The sequence below is a fragment of the Cydia strobilella genome, chromosome 26 (assembly GCF_947568885.1).
Source record: "Cydia strobilella chromosome 26, ilCydStro3.1, whole genome shotgun sequence".
In the NCBI taxonomy this organism is placed as follows: Eukaryota; Metazoa; Arthropoda; class Insecta; order Lepidoptera; family Tortricidae; genus Cydia; species Cydia strobilella.
In genome coordinates, this window is record NC_086066.1 from 7390082 (window position 1) to 7415601 (window position 25520).

The window sequence follows — 25520 nt, forward strand, 5'->3', positions numbered from 1 at the left end:
GAAAAATCGCGAAACAAAATTTGGCTGTTTCATACATTTTGGCTGGTCCATTTTCTATGGGAGGGTAATTTTTGCGTTTGCGTGGTTGGTCCCATAGTAGAAGTTGCTCAGTATAATCTCAAAACCTCTCATTTCTGTTGCCGCTGTAACAACAAATACTAAAAACAGAATAAAATAAATATTTAAGTGGGGCTCCCATACAACAAACGTGATTTATTGCCGTTTTTTGCGTAATGGTACGGAACCCTACGTGAGCGAGTCCGACTCGCACTTGGCCGGTTTTTTATACGGTCAGGTTACTCGTTACTTACTCGAACTTGCATACAATTTACGTTACATTGCGGTATCTGATCAAACTTTTAATGCAGTTTACCTTAGTAGTCGGCAATGTAACGTAAATTGCATGCAAGTTCTTGCTAGTCTAAACCTCGCTTTATATCATATGATTATATTTCATTTTAAGTTTTTTTTATTTAATCGAATGGCATAAAAAGTCACAAATAAATCGAAAATATAACAGGTATGTCACAGGTTTATATTTTTTTTTTTTATGTGATATTCAGCAAACGAGCAGACGAGCCGCCTGATGGGAAGCAGTCATCGTCGCCCATGGACGTAAGCAACATCACAGGAGCCACTTAAGCATTGCCGACCCTTGAGAACCCTAAATACCCGCATCTTGAAGAATCCCATGTCGTAGCACAAAGGAAATACCTCAGGAGGCAACTCATTCCACATTCTGCACGTTCTGGGAAGAAACGAGCGGGATGCCCGCTTATTCATGGTGTGCCATGTGTCTAAGAAGTGAGGATGAGCTTTGCTCCTTTGGCGGGAGGTGCGGTGATAGAAACGAGACGATCCAAGGTTCTCAGCCATTGGGCTGCGTCAGAAGTGAGAACAGGTCATCGGGGCTTCCAGGGTAGGCTCTGAGGGGGCACTCCTGGACTATGTGTTGGACAGTCTGCGACTCGGCGCCACTATCGCATCTGGGCGAGTCGATCCATCCACAAAGATGTGTAAAATGTGCACATTTTAAACATTTCACTGATTTAAACTTTCACGATTTTTACTCATTATTATTACGCGATTAAGTCCCGTCGTTGTAAATAATAATTTTAAACATTTTTTCATTTTAACTAAAAACAGTTTTTTCCCTTGAGTAGGGAACTATGATAGCACCCATGAGGCTGACATGTTCACCTAGAGTGTCCAAAGCCTCCATAAAAACGATAAAAAAAAAACAGTGTTATCTTAAAGATGATTAGTCAAAATAAATTAAAACCTGTTTTGACATATGAACATATCACATGTAGCAAAATATGTAAATCACCACATAACACATCTCCGTTCTCACGATCCATACTTACGTGTTTATTTATTTTTATTCGCAATGGTACTTCGTAGAAATAGCTAATGATACTCTATAGGTCTCATCACAATGAAAGATAGATTTATACATGCAGTAGTGTACCTAGATCATATAAATATTAGATGGATACAGTCTAAGGAAAAAACGTGCCTCGAAAATCACGAAAATTTGATTCTCCATCAGATGGCGCCACTAGTTTTGGCCTACACTCGTATAGAGGGCGTTGACTGTTTCGTTTGTTATTTATAATTTTAACGCATACCAGTGAAAGAACATGGGTCAAAATCATATAAAAATAATTAATGCAAATAAAAAAATCATTTATCCATATTTAAATACATTTTATCGTATTTTTATAAATATTTTTTTTTAGTTTTAAAGTGTGTCGACAGATGGCAGTGAATTTACTGGGGTTACAAAATTTACTATGGACAGTACCGCTCTAGTATAAGTTACTCTATGCAAATATCTAGACTTCGAAAAATAACTGTTACTTAAACATTTGTCTAAAGCTTAAATTAACCAGCCAACAAATAACTAGAAATTTGAAAAAAAAAAATGCACTCATACGAACTTTTTCTCAACCAGTTATAGGTAATAAGAGTTTTGAATGATTCACGGTTAGTTTCACTACTTATATTGACCGGGATATAGACCGTGATTACCTTTTACAAAAAAACACAAAGCAAAAGTAGCATTTTTAAACATGATGAGTACAATGACAAGTGTCATCTCCATAGAATATATAGATCTCCCAGATTAGAAATAAATAATTGAATTGAAAATTGTATTGAAATTACACCTGTCACCGTACCGCGCTGCAGGTTTGGACTCTCAATTTAAAACAAAGCAATGTTTACATACGCATATTTTAATAATATTATGTTTTATAAAACCCAAATAATAGATGTAGCTCGGAAAGCGGACAAGTTAGTGGGACTGGGCTGGTCATGTCTGCCGCATGCCGAATGACTTGTGGGCCAAAATAACCACAGAGTGGGTGCCCCATGAGTCAAACCGGGGATCCGGCAGACCTCGTCGGCGATGGCGGGATAACTTGGACTCCTTTTTGAGCGACTGGCCAGATGTAGCTCAAAACCGGGAGGAGTGGAAGAAGAGGGGGGAGGCCTTTGCCCAGCAGTGGGACACAATAGGCTCGTAATAATAATAATAATAATTGTAACAATGCAGGACGTAGATTACATAATCTAAACATAACAGAGTAACCGTTATTTTATCGCAATAATTATAAATATGGCGGACCTTGTGATAAGCAACGGCTGAAACCGAATGCAATAGGTATGGTATATGGGTCATTGGTGAATGACAAAAATAACATTAAAAAAGCCGGCCAAGTGCGAGTCGGACACGCACCGAGGGTTCCGTACTTTTTAGTATTTGTTGTTATAGCGGCAACAGAAATACATCTGTGCAAATTTCAACTGTCTAGCTATCACGGTTCATGAGATACAGCCTAGTGACAGACAGACGGACAGCGGAGTCTTAGTAATAGCATAGAGTAACTTATACTAGAGCGGTACTGTCATAGTAAATTTTGTAACCCCAGTAAATTCACTGCCATCTGTCGACACACTTTAAAACTAAAAATGAAGATTTATAAAAATACGATAGATTGTATTTAAATATAGATAAATGATTTTTTTTATTTGCATTAATTATTGTTATGATTTTGACCCATGTTCTTTTACTGATATGCGTTAAAATTGTTAAATAACAAACGAAACCGTCAACGGCATCTATACGACTGTAGGCCAAAACTAGTAGCGCCCTCTGAACGAGAATCAAATTTTCTTGATTTTCGAGGCACGTTTTTTCCTTAGACTGTATCTATCTATTACGGAGTTATATCTATCTTTGGTAATAGGGTCCCGTTTTTACCCTTTGGGTACGGAACCCTAAAAATAAAATACTTCTGTTAGGCCAAGCGCGCACTACGATTTTTATTTTTGCGACACGATTTTAGAATCGCGCTGTAATATATTTTTTTGTCGTATATGCGCGCACTGACATTATAAGCACATACGCATTTCTGCGACAAAAAATTAAATTAATTAAAAATCGTACTCGGCCTAAACTAAGCAATTCCAACGCTATTCTAGTATAGATTTTAACAATTACTAACAAAATGTGTCGTTTTCAATCAAAAGGTACCACACTGTCGCTTGCCATAAGGACGCTCTGACAGGTTATTCGTATAAAGATACAATCCAATTTCGTCCTTATGGTAAGTGACAATGTGGTACCCTTTGCTTGAAAACGTCACAAACAACCTTAGCAATATGTTTGTATAAACAAAGATAGATATAACTCCGTAATAGATGGATACAGTCTAAGGAAAAAACGTGCCCCAAAAATCAAGATAATTTGATTCTCGTTCAGAGGGCGCTACTAGTTTTGGCCTACAGTCGTATAGATGGCGTTGACGGTTTCGTCTGTTATCTAACAATTTTAACGCATATCAGTGAAAGAACATGGGTCAAAATCATAAAAATAATTAATGCAAATAAAAAAAATCATTTATCTATATTTAAATACATTCTATCGTATTTTTATAAATCTTCATTTTTAGTTTTAAAGTGTGTCGACAGATGGCAGTGAATTTACTGGGGTTACAAAATTTACTATGACAGTACCGCTCTAGTATAAGTTACTCTATGGTATAAATAATGAATGACTCTAATCTAATGTGTTAAAAAAACTTTGCTCAACCCATGCCAAAAAAAGTACGCAAAAAATGCTAATTATCCAGTCCCGTGAGAACTAGAAAAACTTTTTAATGAATAAAAATGAATGTGTCTAACTAACCTGCTAGAAAGTTGTCTATTGTCTGCCTTCCTTAAAAAGGGTGCTCTATTGTCTACTCCGTCCGTACTCTATTGCGACGGTTTGTCTATGACAATAGAAACTAGTTTGGTTCAACGTTTTGTTTATGCTTTGCATTTTTTATGCATTTTTTTTGCAAATTAGAGGCTAGTTTGCCTTACTACTGTCTGTGTGTTACTTCTTCACGCATAAACCGTTGAACCGATTTAGTTGAAATTTGGTATTGAGATAGTTTGAGTCCCGGGGAAGGTCATAAGGGTAGTTTCTATCCCAGAAATCATTCTTTAAGGGGGTGAAAAGGGGGATGCAATTTTGTATAGAAAATCAATAAAAAGCAGATTGGATAAAAAATAAGCTACCCAACTTACTAACTCCACGCAGACGAAGTCGCGGGCAAAAGCTAGTATTAAATACAGGATGGCCTAAAAAAATTTTTTTTTTTAATATTTTTCTTACATAAAAACTACAATGTGTAGTATATGTATTATATTATATTTTTATTGTTTTCTTTATTTTGCACCACCCGATAACTACCGTTTCGTTCGCCATCTCTCTATCTGAAGGTTGGCTGGAAGAGATCGCTGTTTAGCGATAAGTCCGCCTGTTGTTACCTACCAATTTATATCTTTTCTCAATGTCTGTATCTTTTTTTCATGTAGTGTGCACAATAAAGCATTTTATTATTATTATTCTCTTTATTTATTCATTTTCTTATGTTAGGTTTTTTATAATATGGATATAAAAGTAAAATATAAAAACATTATTATTATTATTATTACAATTATTTAAGTGAAACAAATCATATTATCTTCATAATGTTCTCCTTCAGCCTAGCCTATACCAGGGGGGTGTCACTTCGCAGTTTAGGTACATTTGACCGGTGCGCCTCCCGGGCAGGCGTATGGCAATGGGCTGCCGCTCGACACGCGCAAAATTGAAAATACATAATGCCTTCGAAACCTAAATCTATAGATATTGTTCTGTTTACGAATGTCTGAATAAGCGGAAGAACAAGGAAGCAGAAATTACATTTTTTTAAATTCCGGACTATATTGACCGATATATTTTCAAAGGAATAAGTACTTCTGTGGCATACCTACTTCCGTGAGAACCAGTCATACTATCTCCGGATAAAAAAAATATGTTTACAGAATCAACGTCTGTAATTCCTACATATTTATCTTAAAAATAATAGATCAGTAGGTATAGGTACAAAAACTTGTCAAGTGACAACCCCGTGCCGACACTCACAGCTCGGTCATAAAACTGCGGCGCGCAAAGAAGATTCACGGTTCGTGCGCGGTTATAAGTTTCAGTTTTGCTTGCAGGCGGCGAGTATAGGTATAATTTTATACCTAAATCTGAGTTTTGTGAAGGAGTGAATTTTCTGTACGGTAGTACTATTAGTTATTCTGTGCCTATACCTACACAATGTTAAAATTTATCAACAATATGCCGTAGTAAAAAAATGTCAACGAATTTTTGGGCCATCCTGTATAGAGTAGACAAAAATTAATTAAGTACCTTACACTTCTCGATGTTTGTTTTTCTACCACGAAATAAAAATCTCAAGATACGTTATCAAAAAAAAGATTTCAACTAAAAGCTATTTGTATAGTCTATTTGTGGCCTTCCACACAGAAGGGTCCTTACGCTTCAAGTGCAATAAAGATTTTATCTGAAATTCCAACAGTAATTTTGATAGCATGGTTCTTAATACACGTGAAGCATAGGGACGCTTCTCTATGGAAAGCTACATATGAGACGTTTTCAAGCAAAAGGTACCACATTGTCGCTTACCATAAAGACGAAAATTGAGATACGAAAAACCAGTCAGAGCGTCCTAATGGCAAGCGACAATGTGGTACCTTTTGCTTGAAAATGACACATACGTATGGTGACACTCGTACGTGTTGAAAGCTCAAATTAGCGTTCATTGACCTCGGTCTAACTTTATCAACGGCAGGATGTAGGCAATAAACAAGCTTTGTTTTGTTTTCACTGAGACTAGGAGGGTGCCACCAAGGGCCTGACACTCTTTGATAGAGATAGTCTTATTGCGATTCCTATAAGAGGAAAGAGAAAATAGTGCCATGCTTTGTCCTTATCACCGACCGGGTGGTATCATAGGAGGCGATGGCGAAATACCGTAATTTATAAGTGAAAGAGAAAAAATCCTATGCTGCCCAAATTTTATATGAATATTCTTTCTCTTAGCCCCGGTCGCTCGGTGGCGCGTCTATAACTACTTGTATATAGTATATACTATGTTTATGTGGTCAACCCTAACGTCCCTAACACACACAGCTTCCTGGGAATCTGACCATAGAAAAAAGAAACAATTTCGCGCCTTCAAATTTATTGCCATTATCATAAAAACTTACGCAATCTTCGACCTTAAAGCTAAATAAATACGAGTTATAAAAATTAAGAAAGCCCCTAAATTTGCACAATGCGATACGGAAGCTTGAGAAACGAAAAAAAATAACAATAGACAAATCAGATGATACAGATTCGCATGGGAAAGGTCGTGACCCCGGCTGAATAATGCCAAAAGCTGTCTATGGTTTGGCGAAAAGTTCCCGCGCTCTAGATTAGAAAAAAATCAAAATGTCAATCATTACATATGACGGGAGAAATGCAATAGCTGCGAAATTATAAACCTATGTTTGATAACTGACAATATAGAAATATTGTTTTTTTTAACAATAGTTATTTAAATACAGTTTCCCTGAACATGTTCATTTAAAAAGTATATATTTTCTATCAAAATTAGAACGCAACGTGCAACAAAATTGATAAATAAATTGTTACAAAACCCCAATAAATGGTGCCTTTTGTATCCTATTCAAGCAAAATGTTACAAGATTTTTTAACACTTGCCTTCCCGTATTTGACACTTTAAAGCACTTATTAAAAAAGTAAACGCTTTCGGCTTTCGAAATTCAAATCCCGTTCCTATTTCAAACGCCAACGTCTTAACGGCCTTCCTGTTCGAAGTTTGAATCCGTAGGGCCTTCACGCATGATCTTCTGATGCGATTTTAACGCCTATTATTTGGTTTTTAATCTTTAATCACGATTTTAACTGAAATCAGAAAGGCACATTATAAAATGTATTTCTTTTAGATACCCAATTCATTTATCAACTAACGCTTGGCAACAGGAAATATTTAATATATCCTCGGTTTAATATTTTTCCACACCACTTCTAGGAGAGAATTAGTATTCCTACATTTCCTACCTTAATACACTTAAAAAACCAATAATTAAACTTAACCATATAAGAATATAAGAAGAAGTACACAAGGGCTAATTTTGTACATAACACTTTTTCAGTAAAGTTCTCGATTCTAATTTTAGGTCTTTCCCACGAATACTAGTCTTCATATCACTAATAAAACCAAAAAAACCACAAACCAAAATAAAACCACATAATTTTCTTCCGTTTACTTTGAACTCGCGCAACACAGACGAAAGATTAGAAAGAGATAGCGGACGACCGTTGAAGCCTGTTCCATAGAGCAGGTTGTTTTTTTCTAAGACACTGATTTTGTACTAGTCCTTTTCCCATATTCTTTTTTTAAAACGTGTTTAGACGTTACGCTGAGGCATTCAAATGAGGCCTTCGCTTCGCCCATCAGGATTGTTTTAAAAAAAAGTTTTAAGTAATAGTAATAAAAGGTTATCATAGTCGCGGTGCGAGTATTTGAAACGAGTTAGGAATATAAAGCTATGTGTATTTTTATAGTTCGTGGAACTTAATAGTGAAAAATCATGGTTTTAAAAACAGCGTAGATAAGGCTGACTGGGCATGTGTCGAATGAATCGATTTTTTCGAAAAATACAATCATAAATATAGTTTGTCAAAGGACTGTCTCATTTCAAACATAAACAGAGATAATCATACTAGTACTAGCATCTATAAAAAAGGATGAGTATAGTTTTTTTGGTTCTTATTTACTGCTAATTTGGTTTGACCAAATAAATACATTCCTTTTTTCTCCTTGCATCATTTTTAAATTTTTTACATGTCTGTCATTTGGCCGTGGTTTGGCCCGATGGTAGAGAATGCTATTAGGGATTAAGTCCGCCCTATGTAAATTATTTTTATGTTTTGGGCAATCAAGTTTAAATAAATAAATATTATAATAGGTGTATAACAAGACTGTATAACTTTTTAAACATCAATTTTTTTTTTCATTTATTTGGAGCATTGGCAACATTAAACATCAATGTTACCCTTTTTTGGGGTTCCGTACCTAAAGGGTAACAACGGGACCCTATTACTAAGACTCCACTGTCTGTCTGTCCGTCTGTCACCAGGCTGTATCCCTGTATCTCATGAACCCTGATATCTAGACAGTTGAAATTTTCACAGATGATGTATTTCCGTTGCCGCTATAACCACACACATTAAAAACAGAATAAAATAAATATTTAAGTGGGGCTCCCATACAACAAACGTGATTTTCGTGCCGTTTTTTAGCTTAATGGTACGGAACTCTTCGTTACAGATTACATTTCATTCTCACAGAAACAGTGCCTATCCATTATCATTAACCAGACTTCAAGATTTCAAAAGGAGGAGGTTCTCAATTCGGTTGTACTTTTTTATTTTTAGTATTATTATAATAGGTAAGCCGTTTCTTATCTTACATAGTATAAAATCATCCTTGTGCTTTTTACCAGCGGCATGCCTATGATGTAATAGGAAGTGACGTCACTAACCATAGTCGAGAACGTGCTCGTGAAGCCAATTTGACTGTATAAGGTAATTTATTTGAAAAGGTTAACATTTCTTTGAATTTCCGCTTAAAAACTATTCCATAGGTGTCTATGGAATAGGTAGATGCTTAACGAAGTAGAAATTATTATTTTTGGAATGGCAGGATACAGGGAGTAGGGACACGGTCGAATATGTGACTAATACATCTAAAAAAAATTTAAACATACGCTCAATATTAAAACCCCACGCCCACCGAGGGTTCCGTACTTTTTAGTATTTGTTGTTATAGCGGAAACAGGAATACATCGTTAAAATTTCAACCGTAGCGGTGCGCGGCAACTACTATGGCTAGGCACCAAAATTGGTGTGGGCCGCATGTACTTATAGCGACGCAACGACATCGCGGAGTGAGCCACGCCTGGCTGGGTCAAAATTCTTTTCGTTTTGTTTCCGACACTGTCACGTTTCTATTTTTGTTTTTTATCAAATAAATGTGACGTTTTCAAGCAAAAGGTACCACATTGTCGCTTACCATAAGGACGAAATTGGATTGCATTTAAAGATGCACGAATAACCTGTGAGAGCGTCCTTTAGCAAGCGACAATGTGGTACCTTTTGATTGAAGACGACACAAATTAAAAAGAAGTTGAGTGCTATTACATGTCATTCTAAGTTTCTAGCTGTAGATTATTATTCTCTTAGAAAAATTAAAAACTAAATTTCATACATACATATAATCACGCCTATTTCCCGGAGAGGTAGGCAGAGACCAAGGATTTCCACTTGCTACGATCCTGACGCCTCTTTCACTTCCTTCACTTTCATAACATTCCTCATGGTTCTCTGCCTTTTCGCCGAAAATTGTATTGCAGAATTTCACTTGGCAACCAACTTTTCGCCAAAGTTTCATTTGGCCGAATTTCATTTCCTAACTTTACATAATCCAAGTTCCAACCTTTTTTTTTTTTTTTCGTTGGAAAAATGCTTTATGCATACCCACACCCTCGGGGGAGAAAGTGCGGGTTATGTGGGACTCGGCAAAAGGCGCCACTACCCACTAAAAAACCAACGGTATGCCTGCGCGCTGCCAATGGGGCGTGGCCACGGGTTCTCTTAAGTACGCAACCGTGACCACGCCGGCGCCGCCCGCCACTACCACATGCAGCAGGCCCTTCTCTGGGATCCAAGTTCCAACCTAACCTAACCCAACCTAGTACGTCATTTTCATTTCGCAACTATGGGGTTGGGAAATGAAATGGTTGCGAAATAATTATTTGGTTACGATTGGTTTGTCAAATGAAACTTTGGCGAAAAGTTGGTTGCCAAGTGAAATTCGGCAATACAATTTTCGCCAAAAAGGGAGTACAGCATTCCTCATACACGCTCGCCGGTTTAGGGTGCTCTTGGCCTGGCCTTTCTTCAGGCATTCCCTGATCTGATCAGAGAAAGTCCGCCGAGGTCTGCCCCTTCCAACTAAATTTAATGTAATACAAAAAGCTCCACTCGGTCACATTTTTGGGGACTAAACAAGACAACGAAAAGAATTTGTGGTATTTTCTATAAAAAGGGACCTTATTGTCGATGGCGCTTACGCCATTATTAACGATGCTCCGATATAAATACAATGCTGCGCGACTATGTGCGGCGTAAGCGCCATCGACAAAGGTCCCTTTTCATAGAAAATGCCCCATTTAGACCTAGCTGCTTATATACTTTTACTCTCAAATACAGTTACATTAACAATTACGTCAATAACTCTTCCTTTCTGTCCGACTTCGCTGCGCCCATACTTATTCCCAATATGGCTACTTCCGCCAATTCATATCAAATGTAGCCTTGACACTGTACAGGGTAACGGGAAGTGCATGTAATAAATAATATAACACTAAACTCTCTTGTTTTGAACTCATATTTAATTATACGAACGGGTCTACTACTCTCTCTACACGCTGGCCCATCTTAGTGGGCCAGTACGATGGCTCATTGTGTAGAGGAACCATATGATATGACCCTGATAGTACCTAACCATCTCCCACACTTCACTGACGATTCTTAGACCTTAAATCAACTACATAAGGTCCTACCTTGATCAATCGTGTTGCTCTTAGCACCACATAAAAAACACAGATTGAGTACAAAAAGCTAGAACAGGCTCCATTCAGCCGTTATCTGGCGTCTCATCTTGCGTCTCTCTCTTAGTTTAACATTCCTGTTATGTCATCATTTACGGCTTGAGCTTAATATAGCTGATAACGCGTTTTTTAAGATGGGTAAGATTACAAAGTAACATTTTAGTAAGAATTTTATTAGTGTCCTTTAGGGTCAGTTGCACCAAAGATAGATATAACTCCGTAATAGATGGATACAGTCTAAGGAAAAAACGTGCCTCGAAAATCAAGAAAATTTGATTCTCGTTCAGAGGGCGCTACTAGTTTTGGCCAACTGTCGTATAGATGGCGTTGACGGTTTCGTTTGTTATTTAACTATTTTAACGCATATCAGTGACAGAACGGGTCAAAATCATAAAAATAATTAATGCAAATAAAAAAATCATTTATCTATATTTAAATACATCTTATCGTATTTTTATAAATCTTCATTTTTAGTTTTAAAGTGTGTCGACAGATGGCACTGAATTTACTGGGGTTACAAAATTTACTATGACTAGTACCGCTCTAGTATAAGTTACTCTATGATATAGCTGATAACGCGTTTTTTTAAGATGGGTAAGATTACTAAGTAACATTTTAGTAAGAATTTTATTAGTGTCCTTTAGGGTCAGTTGCACCAAATCGGGGAAGTTTCATAGTTGACATAGTTCATTGCCGAGTGACGTTGATCAGTCTGCTTAAGAATAAATGTTTTTTTTAAATTAATAAATGATTTTTTTTATTTTTATTTAAGAGCCCATCAACGGCTTACTAGCGCCACTGGTAAATAATTGTGATTATTTAAATTGAACGATAGATATTCAAAAAAGGGGGCCGCTACGTACTGTATTTCGTATTTAGGTACCTTTTGAATACATTATAATAGTTTTTACGTCGCTGGATTCGTGGATCTATGCGTCCAAAGTTAAAACGGCCGTTTTTGTTTTGAGTTCATAGATCGACGGACCAGCAACATAAAAACTAGTTAGACGTATTAATTACGTAACACAAATATCTAGGTTTTTTGACCCCTCCCCCTGGTGTGACGTAACATTTTTCAATGAAATCGAAAATATTTTTAACAAAAGAAATAAGTATTAGTAATTTTATAACCGAAATCTGATTAGGAAAGAAAATTAAACGAATAAAAACCATTATCGTTCCAAAAACTTGTTTATTAACTGTACAGCGAATAAAATACTTTAAATTAGTGACGTCACAAAGTTTGTCACTCCCTCTACCCCTTGTCACAACATGTTACATTTTCTTGACCCCCTCCCTCCCCCTAAACGTGTGATGTAATTAATGGATGACCCAATAGCGGCCCTCTTTTTTAAATATCTATCGTGAATTTTAAATAATCACAATTATTTTGCAGTGGCGCTAGTGTGCACGGTGATGGGCTCTTAATAACAGGGTAAATGTCGACCGCCATAAGGTACATTTACCCGCAGAGCGTCACATATAGTCTATGACGTCATTGCTTAATCAAAACGAGATGCGTCCATCTAGCTTTTTGTCGAAGTTCTCAGTCCGGAATGTATACAAGTCCGTGGACCATAGACAAAGGCATGTTTTTTAGGTCCTTTATAGAGCCGCCTCACGACTCCCAATGCCCTCCATTGTGGGAGATTACGTGATTGGACGAAGGGACCAGTTAGGGCTGCCAGTTACCAAAAAAATTAGAAAGAGAAAGAAACACTTTATACGTCAAATGAAAACAAAATTAGTCAAAGATGCATTGTACACCATTGACGAATTCTTTTTGTAAATAAGTATTTAGATTGTAATGGTAATAGTTGTTTAATGTATATTTAATATGTCATCATCATCATTAACTTAAGAGTTATTCTCTTGTCGGTGGAGTATCTTCCAGCTTTCCCTATCCCGCGCCAGCTCTTTGACTTTTTGATACGACACGACCCCTACTTTTTCTTTCACTTGATCTAAAAAGGTGCGTCTGGGTTTTCCTCTACCCCGCTTCCTTCCTATCCGCCCCTCCAGGATAGTTTTAAAGAAGTAGTCGTGTCGTATTAAGTGTCCAATCATTTTCCCGCGTCTATTTGCAATAGTGTTCAGAATAGCTCTTCTTTCACTCACTCTTCTTAGCACCTCCTCATTCGTTATCCTGTCTCTCCAACTAATGCCTTCCATTCGCCTCCAGCACCACATTTCAAATGCTTCCATTCTCTTTCTATCTCTTAGGGTCATTGTCCACGTTTCACTTCCATAAAGGGCTATACTCCAGATGTACACCTTAATCAGTAGCTTCTTGCTTCTGCATGATAAACGGGATTTCAATAATTGTTTCTTCTGGTTGAAAGCTTTTTTTGCCATAGCAATCCTTGCAACGATGTCTGGTGTTTAATATGTAATGTAATGTAATGTGTAATTGTAAACCGACGGACGTATAAAATGTAAAATTTTATGAATAAATAATTGAATTGAATTGAATTCACAAACTGTGTACAGAAGATGACATTTATACAAGAACATTGTTCCAACAGTTACCCGACATGGGCGTGCACTTGACGCGCGATTAACTTTAGTATTTTTTTTAAAATAGTATATTAATAACAAAATAGTGAATATATGTGCCATTCTCAATCAAAAGGGTACTTATTGTCGGTTGTCAATAAGGCGCTATTTCCATATAGCTTCAATTTGAAATCAACCTTATTGACAAGCCACAATGTGGTACCTTTTGGTTGAAAATGTCACAAATAGTATCTTAATAACAAAATGTGGTATTTTCTATAAAAAGGGACCTTATTGTCGATGGCGCACATATATTAACTGGAAAAGCACATCACACACGTGCTGTTGTTTTTTTGATCTTGAATCTTATGGTCACGGTAAGGTATTTATTAGCTAAAGCTCTGAAGTTCCGAAAAAAATCATGTACAAAGGCTCTGTGACAACCCTAGCGCTCATGCGTGCGCGCAGCCATTACGCCCTCTAGAGCCCTCAGCTCCGCTCGGAGTCCCCGTCCCATACACTTTGCCACCCTCGGTATTTAACTCAAATCGTTAGATCCAAGATGGCGGACAATCAAAGGGATGAACGTAACAATCAAGTCCGAGTTTATCACTATTACTACATAGTATAAAATAAAGTCGCTTTCCGCTGTCTGTATGTCCCTATGTATGCTTAGATCTAAAACTACGCAACGGATTTTGATGCGGTTTTTAGCTATCAATAGAGTAATTCTTGAGGAAGGTTTTAGTGTATAATTTGTAAAGGTTTGTGTAACCCGTGCAAAGCCGGGGCGGGTCGCTAGTCTAAGGTACTGACGAACTGTCAGAACAATATGCCACTATGGAATTTATATGAAACACTAGCAAATGACGTCACGGTCAAGTTACCTACTGTTTATAATTTTTTGGGCAAAAGTCCGTCTAAGCTAACTGCACCAATTTGTATAGAACAAAGTGAGGAAGTGTCATTATAAACGGAATATTTAACATATAATCATAAAAATTTGACATATGGCGTATTTCGAATACGTTTAATCATAGCATCACTATGGCACGATTATATGGGGAAATTTTATAATCAGTATAAAGTGTATATGCATGCAAGCTGAGGCCATATTATGATCTGTTCCGTAGTTGTGTTTAGGGAAGCGTTGGTATCGATCTAACAGCCCCTGGTCTACGACCCTGCGCGTGCGCCGTTCGTTCACCCCGACAGATGTACCCCCGCCGTTATACTTAGCAGGGTGTGACGGAAAACTAGGAAAATAACTATTGTTTCTAATGTCTGCAATAATTACTTAAGGGATAAGGAAAATATAGAAAAAGTGCTTAAGTTACACGAACCCGCTGCAGTAAACCCGCTCCCATACAATCGAAATAACATTCTCATTTTTAAAACTATTAACTGTGAAAACATGTTGCAGGGATCAGTGCAGTTGCGAGTTTTTATAGCTCTTTCCTTATTCCTTAGCCATATCTAGTCGGATTAAGCTAACTTTGCATAGCATTTGCAATGACAATGTGAGGTAATGTCATCATTCATTTCAAATTTCTATGAAAATATGACGTTATGACTCTTCCTCAATTTGTTAGTTTTGACAGACTATCAACAATCAAGACCAATTATTACTTTGTATAGAATTTATTTTCTTAATAAATGGCCAGTTTTCATAGGTCTTTAATTTGGTGTATTCCCGTTTGTCCCCACTAGCCACAGATGGGAATAGGTGTTTTCATATAAAAAAATTCCCATTTGTCCCCGCCTCACGGTGGTGGTCACGTAGGGCGGGGACAAATGGGAATACACCTTTAATTTCAGTCCTCAGTAACTACAGCAAGATTTAAACCAGATTATAAACTGCCCTATCCTTGTCTATTCCCACACTTCCTTCTAATCCAGCAACATTCCAGCCTCAAACCGGCCGCGGCCATTACCTCCACACTCTATGCCTTCCTTTTTTACAGAACGCGTTTTAGATTGTAACCAAACAGCCAAACGTAAACAGACTATCATAGATCGATATTTAATGCAATAAAAATAACAATAGCTGTAAAAAGATAAATGTAAAACTGTACCTAAATTAAGTGATTATAAAGCACATTTTTGGCTAACGGAAACACCCTTTGCAAAACGCAGGTGGTATCGTATCACCCTAAATAAAATTGTGAATTTATTTCAGCTAGCAACCCAGAGTGAGAATTGTTTCAAAGATATCGTATCATTTAATTTATTTCGAAACATTACTGAAGGCGGCGCAGTAAAGAACCTTTTTAACTTTTTGAATCGCTTTCAAATTTCGAACAATAGCCAGCAATTTGGGATTCGAAATTTTGCACGCAATTTTGGCTAATAAGAAAATCTCTCATTATACATATTTCGTGTAAGTTTTTTTTAGTACAAAAGGAGTATTTGTAACGTCGTGATTTTAGTAATGGCATTGGCATCTCATACAAATGTAATAATATGTCTGGCTGTCTGTATGATGACACTTAAATGCAAAATGAACTCTCGAATACGAAAGTGTGCACCGCATATGTCAATTATGTTACAATACAATGTATGTTGTATCATACGATATAAATAAAACAAACAATAAAACAATACGGCACATAATACAGATTGTTAGTTTAATCATCATCATCGGCTAACATACACTCATGGACAAATTTAGAAGAACGCAAAAAAGTTTTAATTACTAATTTTAAAATTACTTTAGGTGCTGTAATTATATAAACCTTTTTTTTGCGTTCCTCTAAATTTGTCCATGAGTATATTTTATCACAAGCATGCGACATTAAGTGCACCTTATTTTCTTATTCGTAAATAGACCAGCACGCTAATAGCACAGAATAAGTACATAATAATATTATCATATCATACAGAACGGCCACGCCCCGCCCCGCCCTGATTCGAATTACCTTGCCCCGCGACAGCAGATTGACGGCCGTTTGCCGGCCGCTCAGTACTGTATTTAAGCAACTTACACTATGACGCATGCCGCGTGTACAGACGTGCCGTTCACACAGAAACGCAAGTGATTATTGATGTATAGCGTGTCCGCCCTGTGTTAATAGTATCTGCCACATAACAATCTACAAAAAGAAGCATATCTTATTCAACAAAGCTATGAAAGTATATTTCAAACAATTAGGGTACGATGACATATGTCATCATTGTCATCCCCATTAAATTCAAATAACCTTAAAACGCAAAATTTCGCATGCCGTTATACTAAAAAAACTATAAATTCTTAAGAACGGTGACTGAGCGAGCCGGAATTCGAACCCACACCATAACTATCTTATTAAATTATTAATATTTAATTAAGTTATAATTATTAAGGAAAGTCAATGTCCAAGAAAAATCCGCAAAGAAAGGTCAAAAGTCGATGGCAACGGTGTGTTACGTCTAAATGGTTTGTGTATGGTCCAATTCATAAGTTAAGGGCGTCCGCTACCTTGCGCGGTTACACGGAGCGGGTGGACGGGTTAACGAAAAATAGTATAAGGGTTAACTAACGCAGCGTACTACGTAAGCGAACAACTCGCGAACGCGAAGGGAAGGGGCGCGGCGGGCCCACGGCGTTCGCGTTCGCAACGAGATCGCCCACCTAGGACACTTCTATATAGGTATCAAAGGATTGATTCAGCCCGCGCCACATCGCGTTTGCGTGTTGTTCGCCTTCATCAAACTGCAGCGGACGCGTGCGATGGATTTAACCTACAATGGCATTCGCGTGCGTGAGCACGTAGTCAACTAACGCAATTAACGGTGAAAGTCAGAAAACTACTTTATTTAGAGTGCATACAGTATCAAAAACATGGCCAGTAGAATATAATAACTAATATAGGTTCTTAAGTTCTGTCTGATCTTTTATTTCTCTCAAATACTGGTGAACAAATGCACACAATTTTGATAAAACTACGTCGAAGACGGTATTGGCCACTAAGTAAGAATCAAAAATAAAAGGCTCACGGACTTATCGTGCTCAATCGCCTTAGATCGTTTTGTTTAACTAATTTATTAAATAAATAATTTTGTATCTTGTCAATAAACCGGGAACAGAAGACATTACTTTTGTTCTTCTGCATAGTATAGCCCAAAACACGGTATTGAATAAGGTTTTTATTGATTTATAGATATTTATCCTCAAGAGCGATTAAAATTCTCCCCAATTGCACAAATTAATTTCCCCGAACAAAAGCAATTGAGGGCGGATTTAAATCTTCTCGAGGCAGACGTGTAGGGTTAGAGCCGGCATAGCTTTATTTGACTTATGTGCATTGTAATATGCCTACTTGAATAATAAACTATCTTTATCTCTTAGATTGCGTTCTGCATTGGCGCGCAATGAACCGCGTCCGCGCCCGCTACCGCTTATCGCTTGCGCGCATGCGCCCGCGCACCGTGACGCGCCGTTAACGTACACGTTGTAAGTACGTTAGATAAACACATGTCATGCCGATTGCCGACTTTTAACAGTCATACGACATCAGGCAATAGACAAAAACCCTAAGTTTGACCTGAGTTTAAAGACCATAGTGGTAAGAGCTTGCATTTCACCGATTCTCGTGAAATTTTGTGAGCAGGTTCAATCATTGAATATGTAGATTTTTTAGCGGAACTAGTTTTTGGAAAATTTTCAAAATGGGGGTTCACAGCCCACAGACCCACTCATTAATAGTCTAATAGGTACTACTGGTAAGTGCCCGTCTGAAACTGGATTTTTTTCCGAAACTGGTAATAGTACTACCGTACAGAAAGGATACTTCCTGCAAAACCGAAGTTTGACAGCGGTTCAGGGACGAATCATGCTGTCCCTCTCTAATACGGCGCTATCCCTTTCGGCTATTTAGGGTTATCAAAATTCAAGTAATTATCTTATCTGTGGTCGTACACGGAAAGGGACGTCAAGTTGTGTCAACCCTAATAATTGCTCGGAGCAATACTGAGCCGAGAGGAGCCGAGAATACCCGAAAGGAAGATTCACACCCCTGCCGAAACGGAACCTTTGGCCGAAACCTGTTATATGCCGAATAAACCGAATTTCGGTTGGACACTACTCGGTACAGTCACCTGCAATTATATGTCACTCTTCGAAGACCGCAAAAATATGTGACACGCTCTTATGGCTCCACAAATAAGATCGTGTCAGATATTTGTGTGGCCTTCGTACCTAAACCGTATTACATACATACATACATACATATAATCACGCCTATTTCCCGGAGGGGTAAGCAGAGACCACGGATTTCCACTTGCTACGATCCTGACATACCTCTTTCGCTTCCTTCACTTTCATAACATTCCTCATACACGCTCGCCGGTGTAGGGTGCTCTTGAGTCTTGACCTGGCCTTCCCCGAGGATTTCCCCGATCTGATCAGAGAAAGTCCGCCGAGGTCTGCTCCTTCCAACTCCCGTTTCTACCTCTCCCTTATACACTCTCTTTGTTAGCCTTCTTTCACTCATTCTTTCCACGTGTCCAAACCATCTCAACATACCGTATTATAGTACCTATTTAATCCCTTTATTACGTACAAAACAAAACCAAAGTTTCCTTTTTCAGCACAGATAATAGACGTATTGCATGGGGGCCCATTGTGGGCCCGCACCATAGACCACAGCCGTAAAGTTTCGTTGTCTATGGCTTTATTTTTTTTGGTGGGGGCTGCAAGTGGTTATTTATATAGGTTATGTGTTTGTCACTGATTTAGATTCATAAAAGTATAAAATTAATGGTTTATTAACTACTAGCGACGCACGGGTAGTTCAACTAATTTACACAAAACCTTTACAAATTATACATATAAACCTTTCTCTTGAATCACTATCTATAAAAAAACGGTCAAGTGCGAGTCGGACTCGCGCCCGAAGGGTTCTGTACCATTACGGAAAAAAACAGCAAAAAAATCACGTTTGTTGTATGGGAGCCCCATTTAAATATTTATATTATTCTGTTTTTAGTATTTGTTGTTTTAGCGGCAACAGAAATACATCATCTGTGAAAATTTCAACTGTCTAGCTATCACGGTTCATGAGATACAGCCTGGTGACAGACAGACAGACGGACAGCGGAGTGTTAGTAATAGGGTCCCGTTTTTACCCTTTGGGTACGGAACCCTAAAAAACCGCATCAAAATCCGTTGCATAGTTTTAAGCATACATAGGGACAGACATATACAGACAGCGGAAAGCGACTTTGTTTTATTCTATATGTAGTGATAATTCTAAATAGATTAAGACCAAGCTAAGTTAGCAGCGATTTTGATAGCAAAGACTGTTCAAATATTTAATCGTCATAATTTCATAGAAGTTTGTACACAGTCCGTGCTATCAAAATCGCTTGGTCTAACTCTATAGTTGCGTGTATTTTATTGTGGATTTTTTTGTCAGAAGGGTGTCACAAGCCAGTTGCCTTACTCTTGGCAGCGGTTCAAGGCCGTAACTATAACGATGTCACAAGCGCATTGCTACCTTTACTTACTACTTAAAAAAAAACTTATACAACGCGTAACGCGCGTCACGGTTCAGAGGTTAATTTAAAAAAGAGTAAAAGTACATTAACTGCTTTGGCTTTTAAGGCTTTTTAGTTCTCAGCTGTTGTAGAGGAAGGAACAGTTTAGCTGCCTGCTTGATTCTTTTGTTTTTACTGAATTTATTAGAAATAACCGTTTTATCTAGAGGTTCAGAGTTTGAGACTAGTCTGACTAGTCAGCGCAGCTTACGACTCGCGAACGTGAAACGAAGCGAGGCGGCGCGGGGTGAATCGGTGAATCAATCCTTTGATACCTATATGGACCGCGAGCCAGGCGCAAATTTCGTCAGTCATCGCCTCCCGGGCGAAAACTCGTATTTAATTTTTTTATAGACTTTATTTGCTGCCATTCCTCAACCCACCAACGGAGCGGCAGCTGACGTTCACGTGGGTCATCATACATAGCCGTTAACCACTATACGAGTTTTCGCCTGGGAGGCGGTTGGTCATGGAAATCTGTTCCTGGCCCGCGGTCTAATAGAAGTGTCCTACGTGGGCGATCTCGTTGCGAACGCAAACGCCGTGGGCCCGTCGCGCCGCGCCGCTTCGCTTCGCGTTCGCGAGTTGTTCGCTTACGTAAGATGCTGCATAAGGGTGGTATTCCAACTATCCAATTTCTTTGACCAATGTGTATTGCGTCTCACATTCTGCTTAACGAGAGAAAGAGAGAGAAAGACAAAGAAATTGGACAGGGAATACCACCTTTATGGACACTTGCAGCATTTGCGGCTCCTGTCATTTTAGTATTTGTTTTATAAAAAAAACATGGTTCATGCGATACAGCCTGGTGACAGTGGAGTCTTAGTTATACTACGTCGGTGGCAAACAAGCATACGGCCCGCCTGATGCTAAGCAGTCTCCGTAGCCTATGTACGCCTGCAACTCCAGAGGAGTAACATTCGCGTTGCCGACCCTAACACTCCTCTCCCTCGTTGAGCTCTGGCAACCTTACTCACCGGCAGGAACACTACACTATGAGTAGGGTCTAGTGTTATTTGGCTGCGGTTTTCTGTAAGGTGGAGGTACTTCCCCAGTTGTGCTCTGCTCTAGATCTGGAATGACATCCACTGTCCTGTGCCCTACCACACAAAGCGAGATGTCAATAGCTAGCCATACACGCACGGATTTGCCCGTCGGATCTGCCTGAAAGATGTGTCTGGCGGATACATCCGTCAATGTGTGGCGAGAAATAGACACAGATTTGTCCACCGGATGCCCGTCCGCTGCCCATCTGTGTCTATTTCTCGCCACACATTGACGAATGTGTCCGCCAGACACATCTTTCAGGCAGATCCGACGGGCAAATCCGTGCGTGTATGGCTAGCTATCACAGTGCCCATACCTCTCTTAATAATTAATTAGTAATAAGGTACCGTTTTTACCCTTTGGATACGGAACCCTAAAAAGAAATTACTATTGCCAACGTAATAGCGCAATGAAAGACGAAAGTAAACTCGCTTTCTTCAACGAAATTGAAACATTTCTTTTACCAGAGTTCAAGAACCTACTCTATGGTCAAGGTTAGCCAAAATGGCGGTGACGCAATGGCTGCTTATAATATAGCATTTTTACGTGTATAGATTTAATATTGAATTAAGATTGTTTTAAATTCTTTAGTTGGAAATCTAGGAATTCAGGATACTTAATGTAAAATGAGGCCTAATTTGTGCCACAGACCCACAGACCCCACAGTATAAATTGTCTCTTTCTGACGTAGGTAAGTGTGAAAAAGATAGATAGATAGTGGATAGATATCACTATGGTACAGAATTGAAAATACCTATACCGATTAAGTGTTTTTTAGGGTTTCGTACCCAAAGGGTGAAAACGGGACCCTATTACTAAGACTCCGCTGTCCGTCTGTCACCAGGCTTTATCTCATGAACCGTTATAGCTAGACAGTTGAAATTTTCACAGATGATGTATTCCGTTGCCGCTATAACAACAAATACTAAAAAAGTACGGAACCCTCGGTGCGCGAGTACGACTCGCACTTGGCCGGTTTTTTGTTATACATATTATAGGTCCTCAGCACGGGTGGGAACAAGATACGAAAACCGGACAAGTGCGAGTCGGACTCGCCCACCGAGGGTTCCGTACTTTTTAGTATTTGTTGTTATAGCGGCAACAGAAATACATCATTTGTGAAAATTTCCTGTCTAGCTATCACGGTTCATGAGATACAGCCTGGTGACAGACGGACAGACAGACGGACAGCGGAGTCTTAGCAATAGGGTCCCGTTTTTACCCTTGGGTACGGTACGGAACCCTAAAAAACAGTATCAAAATTATTGATCTACATCTTTCCGAGGAATTCCCACACCCTGATAATGTAATATTGTATGATTATAATTTATAAATATCTATTTAATAAAGTATGTACAAAACAGCCACACTTTTTAACTGTCCATCCGTGGACCTGTCAGTTAGGAGTGTTAGGGTCGGCAACGCGCATGTAACTCCTCTGGAGTTGCAGGCGTACATAGGCTACGGAGACTGCTTAACATCAAGCGGGCCGTTACTTGATTGCTACCGACGTAGTATTAAAAAAAAAAGTTAACATTATGGTACAGCGATGGTACCCGTCAATTGAATTCGTTATTCAAATTTATCGCTATCAAACGTCATACGGCTATGTTTATATAGCTTTCTCGTTCACTCTCGCAACGACTAGCATAGACCGAGCGAGACAGGTATACAACCTTGGCGGGAACTTGACATAACCTTAAAAATGGTCTTTAAAAGTTGTTTTTCAACGTGTTTTCGTTTAATATTGATATGTTTGCTTATATATTTAAGTATTATCAATAAAATGTACATAAAAAAGACCAAGACCACCCACAATAAACATATGTGCCTAAAACTTATGCAAATTTATAAAATTATGAATGAAAACTTATTCTTATCATTATGCATAAGAGATAAGGTTATCAATGAGACCGGTACAAAAACCATTAAGAGAACGCCAATCATTTCATTAAAAAAGTAGAACAAATTGATAAAGCATGGCCGCCTAGTGTTGTTTTGAGCAATTGATTACAAAATCGGCGATAACTTTAATTTATAAACTATATCACAACAGGAACTTCATATAAAAAACTTTTTAATATAAAAAAAATACAATGTAGAAAACACTATAGTTGTTTTTTTTTGTTCCGTAGACTAAAATGACATTTCATGTGTTGCTTGTATTTTTACGTCTTATAAATATAAAGACCTAAAAATCTAGCAACAAATGAAATGTCATTTTATAGTTTGAAATTTAGAACGTTTTTAAAGTTTTAAACGTATAAAATGCACTTATCGTGTTAATATAAGTAATAGCATAAGGATATAAAGTTTAAATAAACAGATAATATTAACATAGAATAGTTTTTGAGCCCATTACTTGAGCCGGCGGGCCCGGCGGCACACAACATTCACAACAATTTTTTTTTAAAAGCTTTTAACTTACCCAGAGCACTGGCAGTTATTTTCACAAGTCTTACTGCTTTCGCCCCACATTTTGGTACACTTTAAAAGTTCTCACTACACAATCACAAGTCCATATTTATCAGTCTTATTCTCTCTCACAGCTGATTTTTATTTTAGGAGCGCGTTGCGCCGTGATCCGATCCGAACCACGGTTTGCTAGCGACTGAGCGGCTGAACGAATTTGAATTCCCGTGCCTTCGCTTTCGTCCTGTCTGCCACCCCTGCGATCTGGGACCGACGTGGTAGAAAAAATATACCATTTTGGTAGCTTTTTGGAGATGAGTAATAGTAGAATCTTTAAAAATTTTACTAATACGTGCAATATTTTTCTATAATAGTTATTTTTTTATAAATATGATTTTGATGATTTTTTAAATAAATAAAGCATATTCTTGTTCCTTATTGAAAATAAATCGATAACGCTGTACTAATTTCACTTAAGGTGACTGAAGTACAAACAAAACGTCATAATACTGCACATTAAAAAAAAATGCTCTGATTTTAAGTGTCATATAGTTAGTTATTTTTATTGCAATTTAGGAATTAAGTACCTACCTACTTACATTATTGTAAATAACACAAATAACAGAAAGAAGTAATATAGTATTAATATTTATATTTACTGAATCAATATTTATTAAAAATATTTTATTCGTTCTGAACAATAGTGTTTATTATTTTATTTTATTTATTTTAATTGCAAACATAACTACATACTTATCTACTTATTTATGATTATTGTTTATTTAATTTAACTATCTTCTCTTAATAACAGTAGGGACAATGTTTTATCAGTGACGCGAATTAAAACAATGTTTATAATTATTTAAATAAAAAATATGTATTTTTTAATCAAACCAACAAACACATATTCATGTAATAAAATAACTAAGTCGATTTAATTAAAAATTAAATCTTAATCTAATATGTCTATTACAAACCAATACATTTTGAATTTAGGTCTAGAAACTGTTGAGATTCAAATATTTAGTAGTGATTTCGTTTTTGAAGCTGGCAACAAATCCTGCGCCTGGGCCCACCCGTCTGGCCTCACCACCTAACTAGATCGGCTATCTTGATCCTTTGTCACGCGATTCGAAACCCTATTCGAATAGCCACAAAACCGAAACCATTACGGTAATCATTGAAATGGAATGTCATACAAAAATCATATGGGAAACGAATCCTGTTTCCACTCACACAAAGACTTGCCACGTTCATCAAACTGCTCCTTATGTCAATGAAGTAAAGCCTCTTTTTGAACAGAATGTGATTTTATCCCGCGACGCACGCACACAATCTTACCGGATTCAAAGTTAAACGATAATGCGGCTCCTTACACCTATTTAAACTAATTTAAACCTTAAAACAATAAGCACAAGGTATACAGTAATTCACAGAAACAATAACCTAAGTCCATACATAATATACAAAGTTATTCTGCGAGCGATCAGCTGACGAGACATCACTTACTTAAATGACGTAACGCACATTCTTGGTTTAACTTTATTTTGACAACTGCAAATGCTTTTTGGTTGTTCCTGGCTATTCCTGAGAATTCCTGTCAAATCATATGGTTGTGCTAAGAGGAATGTAAGGGCTTTATAGCGCCACAAATTTGGTTTTGCCGACAGTGAAAACTGTAGCTAACTATGCTTCGTTGTGACTTCAATAATTCGCATCGGGTCAGCAACGGTTTTAGCCGCAGAGATAAAATTGTTAAAATAAGTATTGATATTTTTGGACCACCAATGCGATATGGACACATTAAGCCTAAGCTAAAAATCTAAGTTCAAGTCAAATATATTTCGGTAATAATACTAAATAACTTTAGAAAAGATTAGAATTCAGCTCGTAGATAAACCTGCTAGCGTGTTATCTATTAGTTATCTATTAGTTAGGTCTCTATGACAAGAAAATCAAGGGAGAATTTGCTTTCT

General features: G+C 37.7%; 1 protein-coding gene across 1 annotated transcript in view; it reads right to left on the minus strand.

The window, feature by feature from the left end:
- Positions 1–23782, minus strand: part of LOC134753361 (M-phase inducer phosphatase 2-like) — a 51247-nt gene extending 27465 nt beyond the window's left edge. Inside the window, exon 1 of the mRNA XM_063689241.1 lies at positions 23561–23782. Coding sequence (XP_063545311.1) covers positions 23561–23610 — 50 coding nt within the window. The 5' untranslated portion in view covers positions 23611–23782. The remainder of the gene's footprint in view (positions 1–23560) is intronic.
- Positions 23783–25520: the final 1738 nt, after the last annotated feature.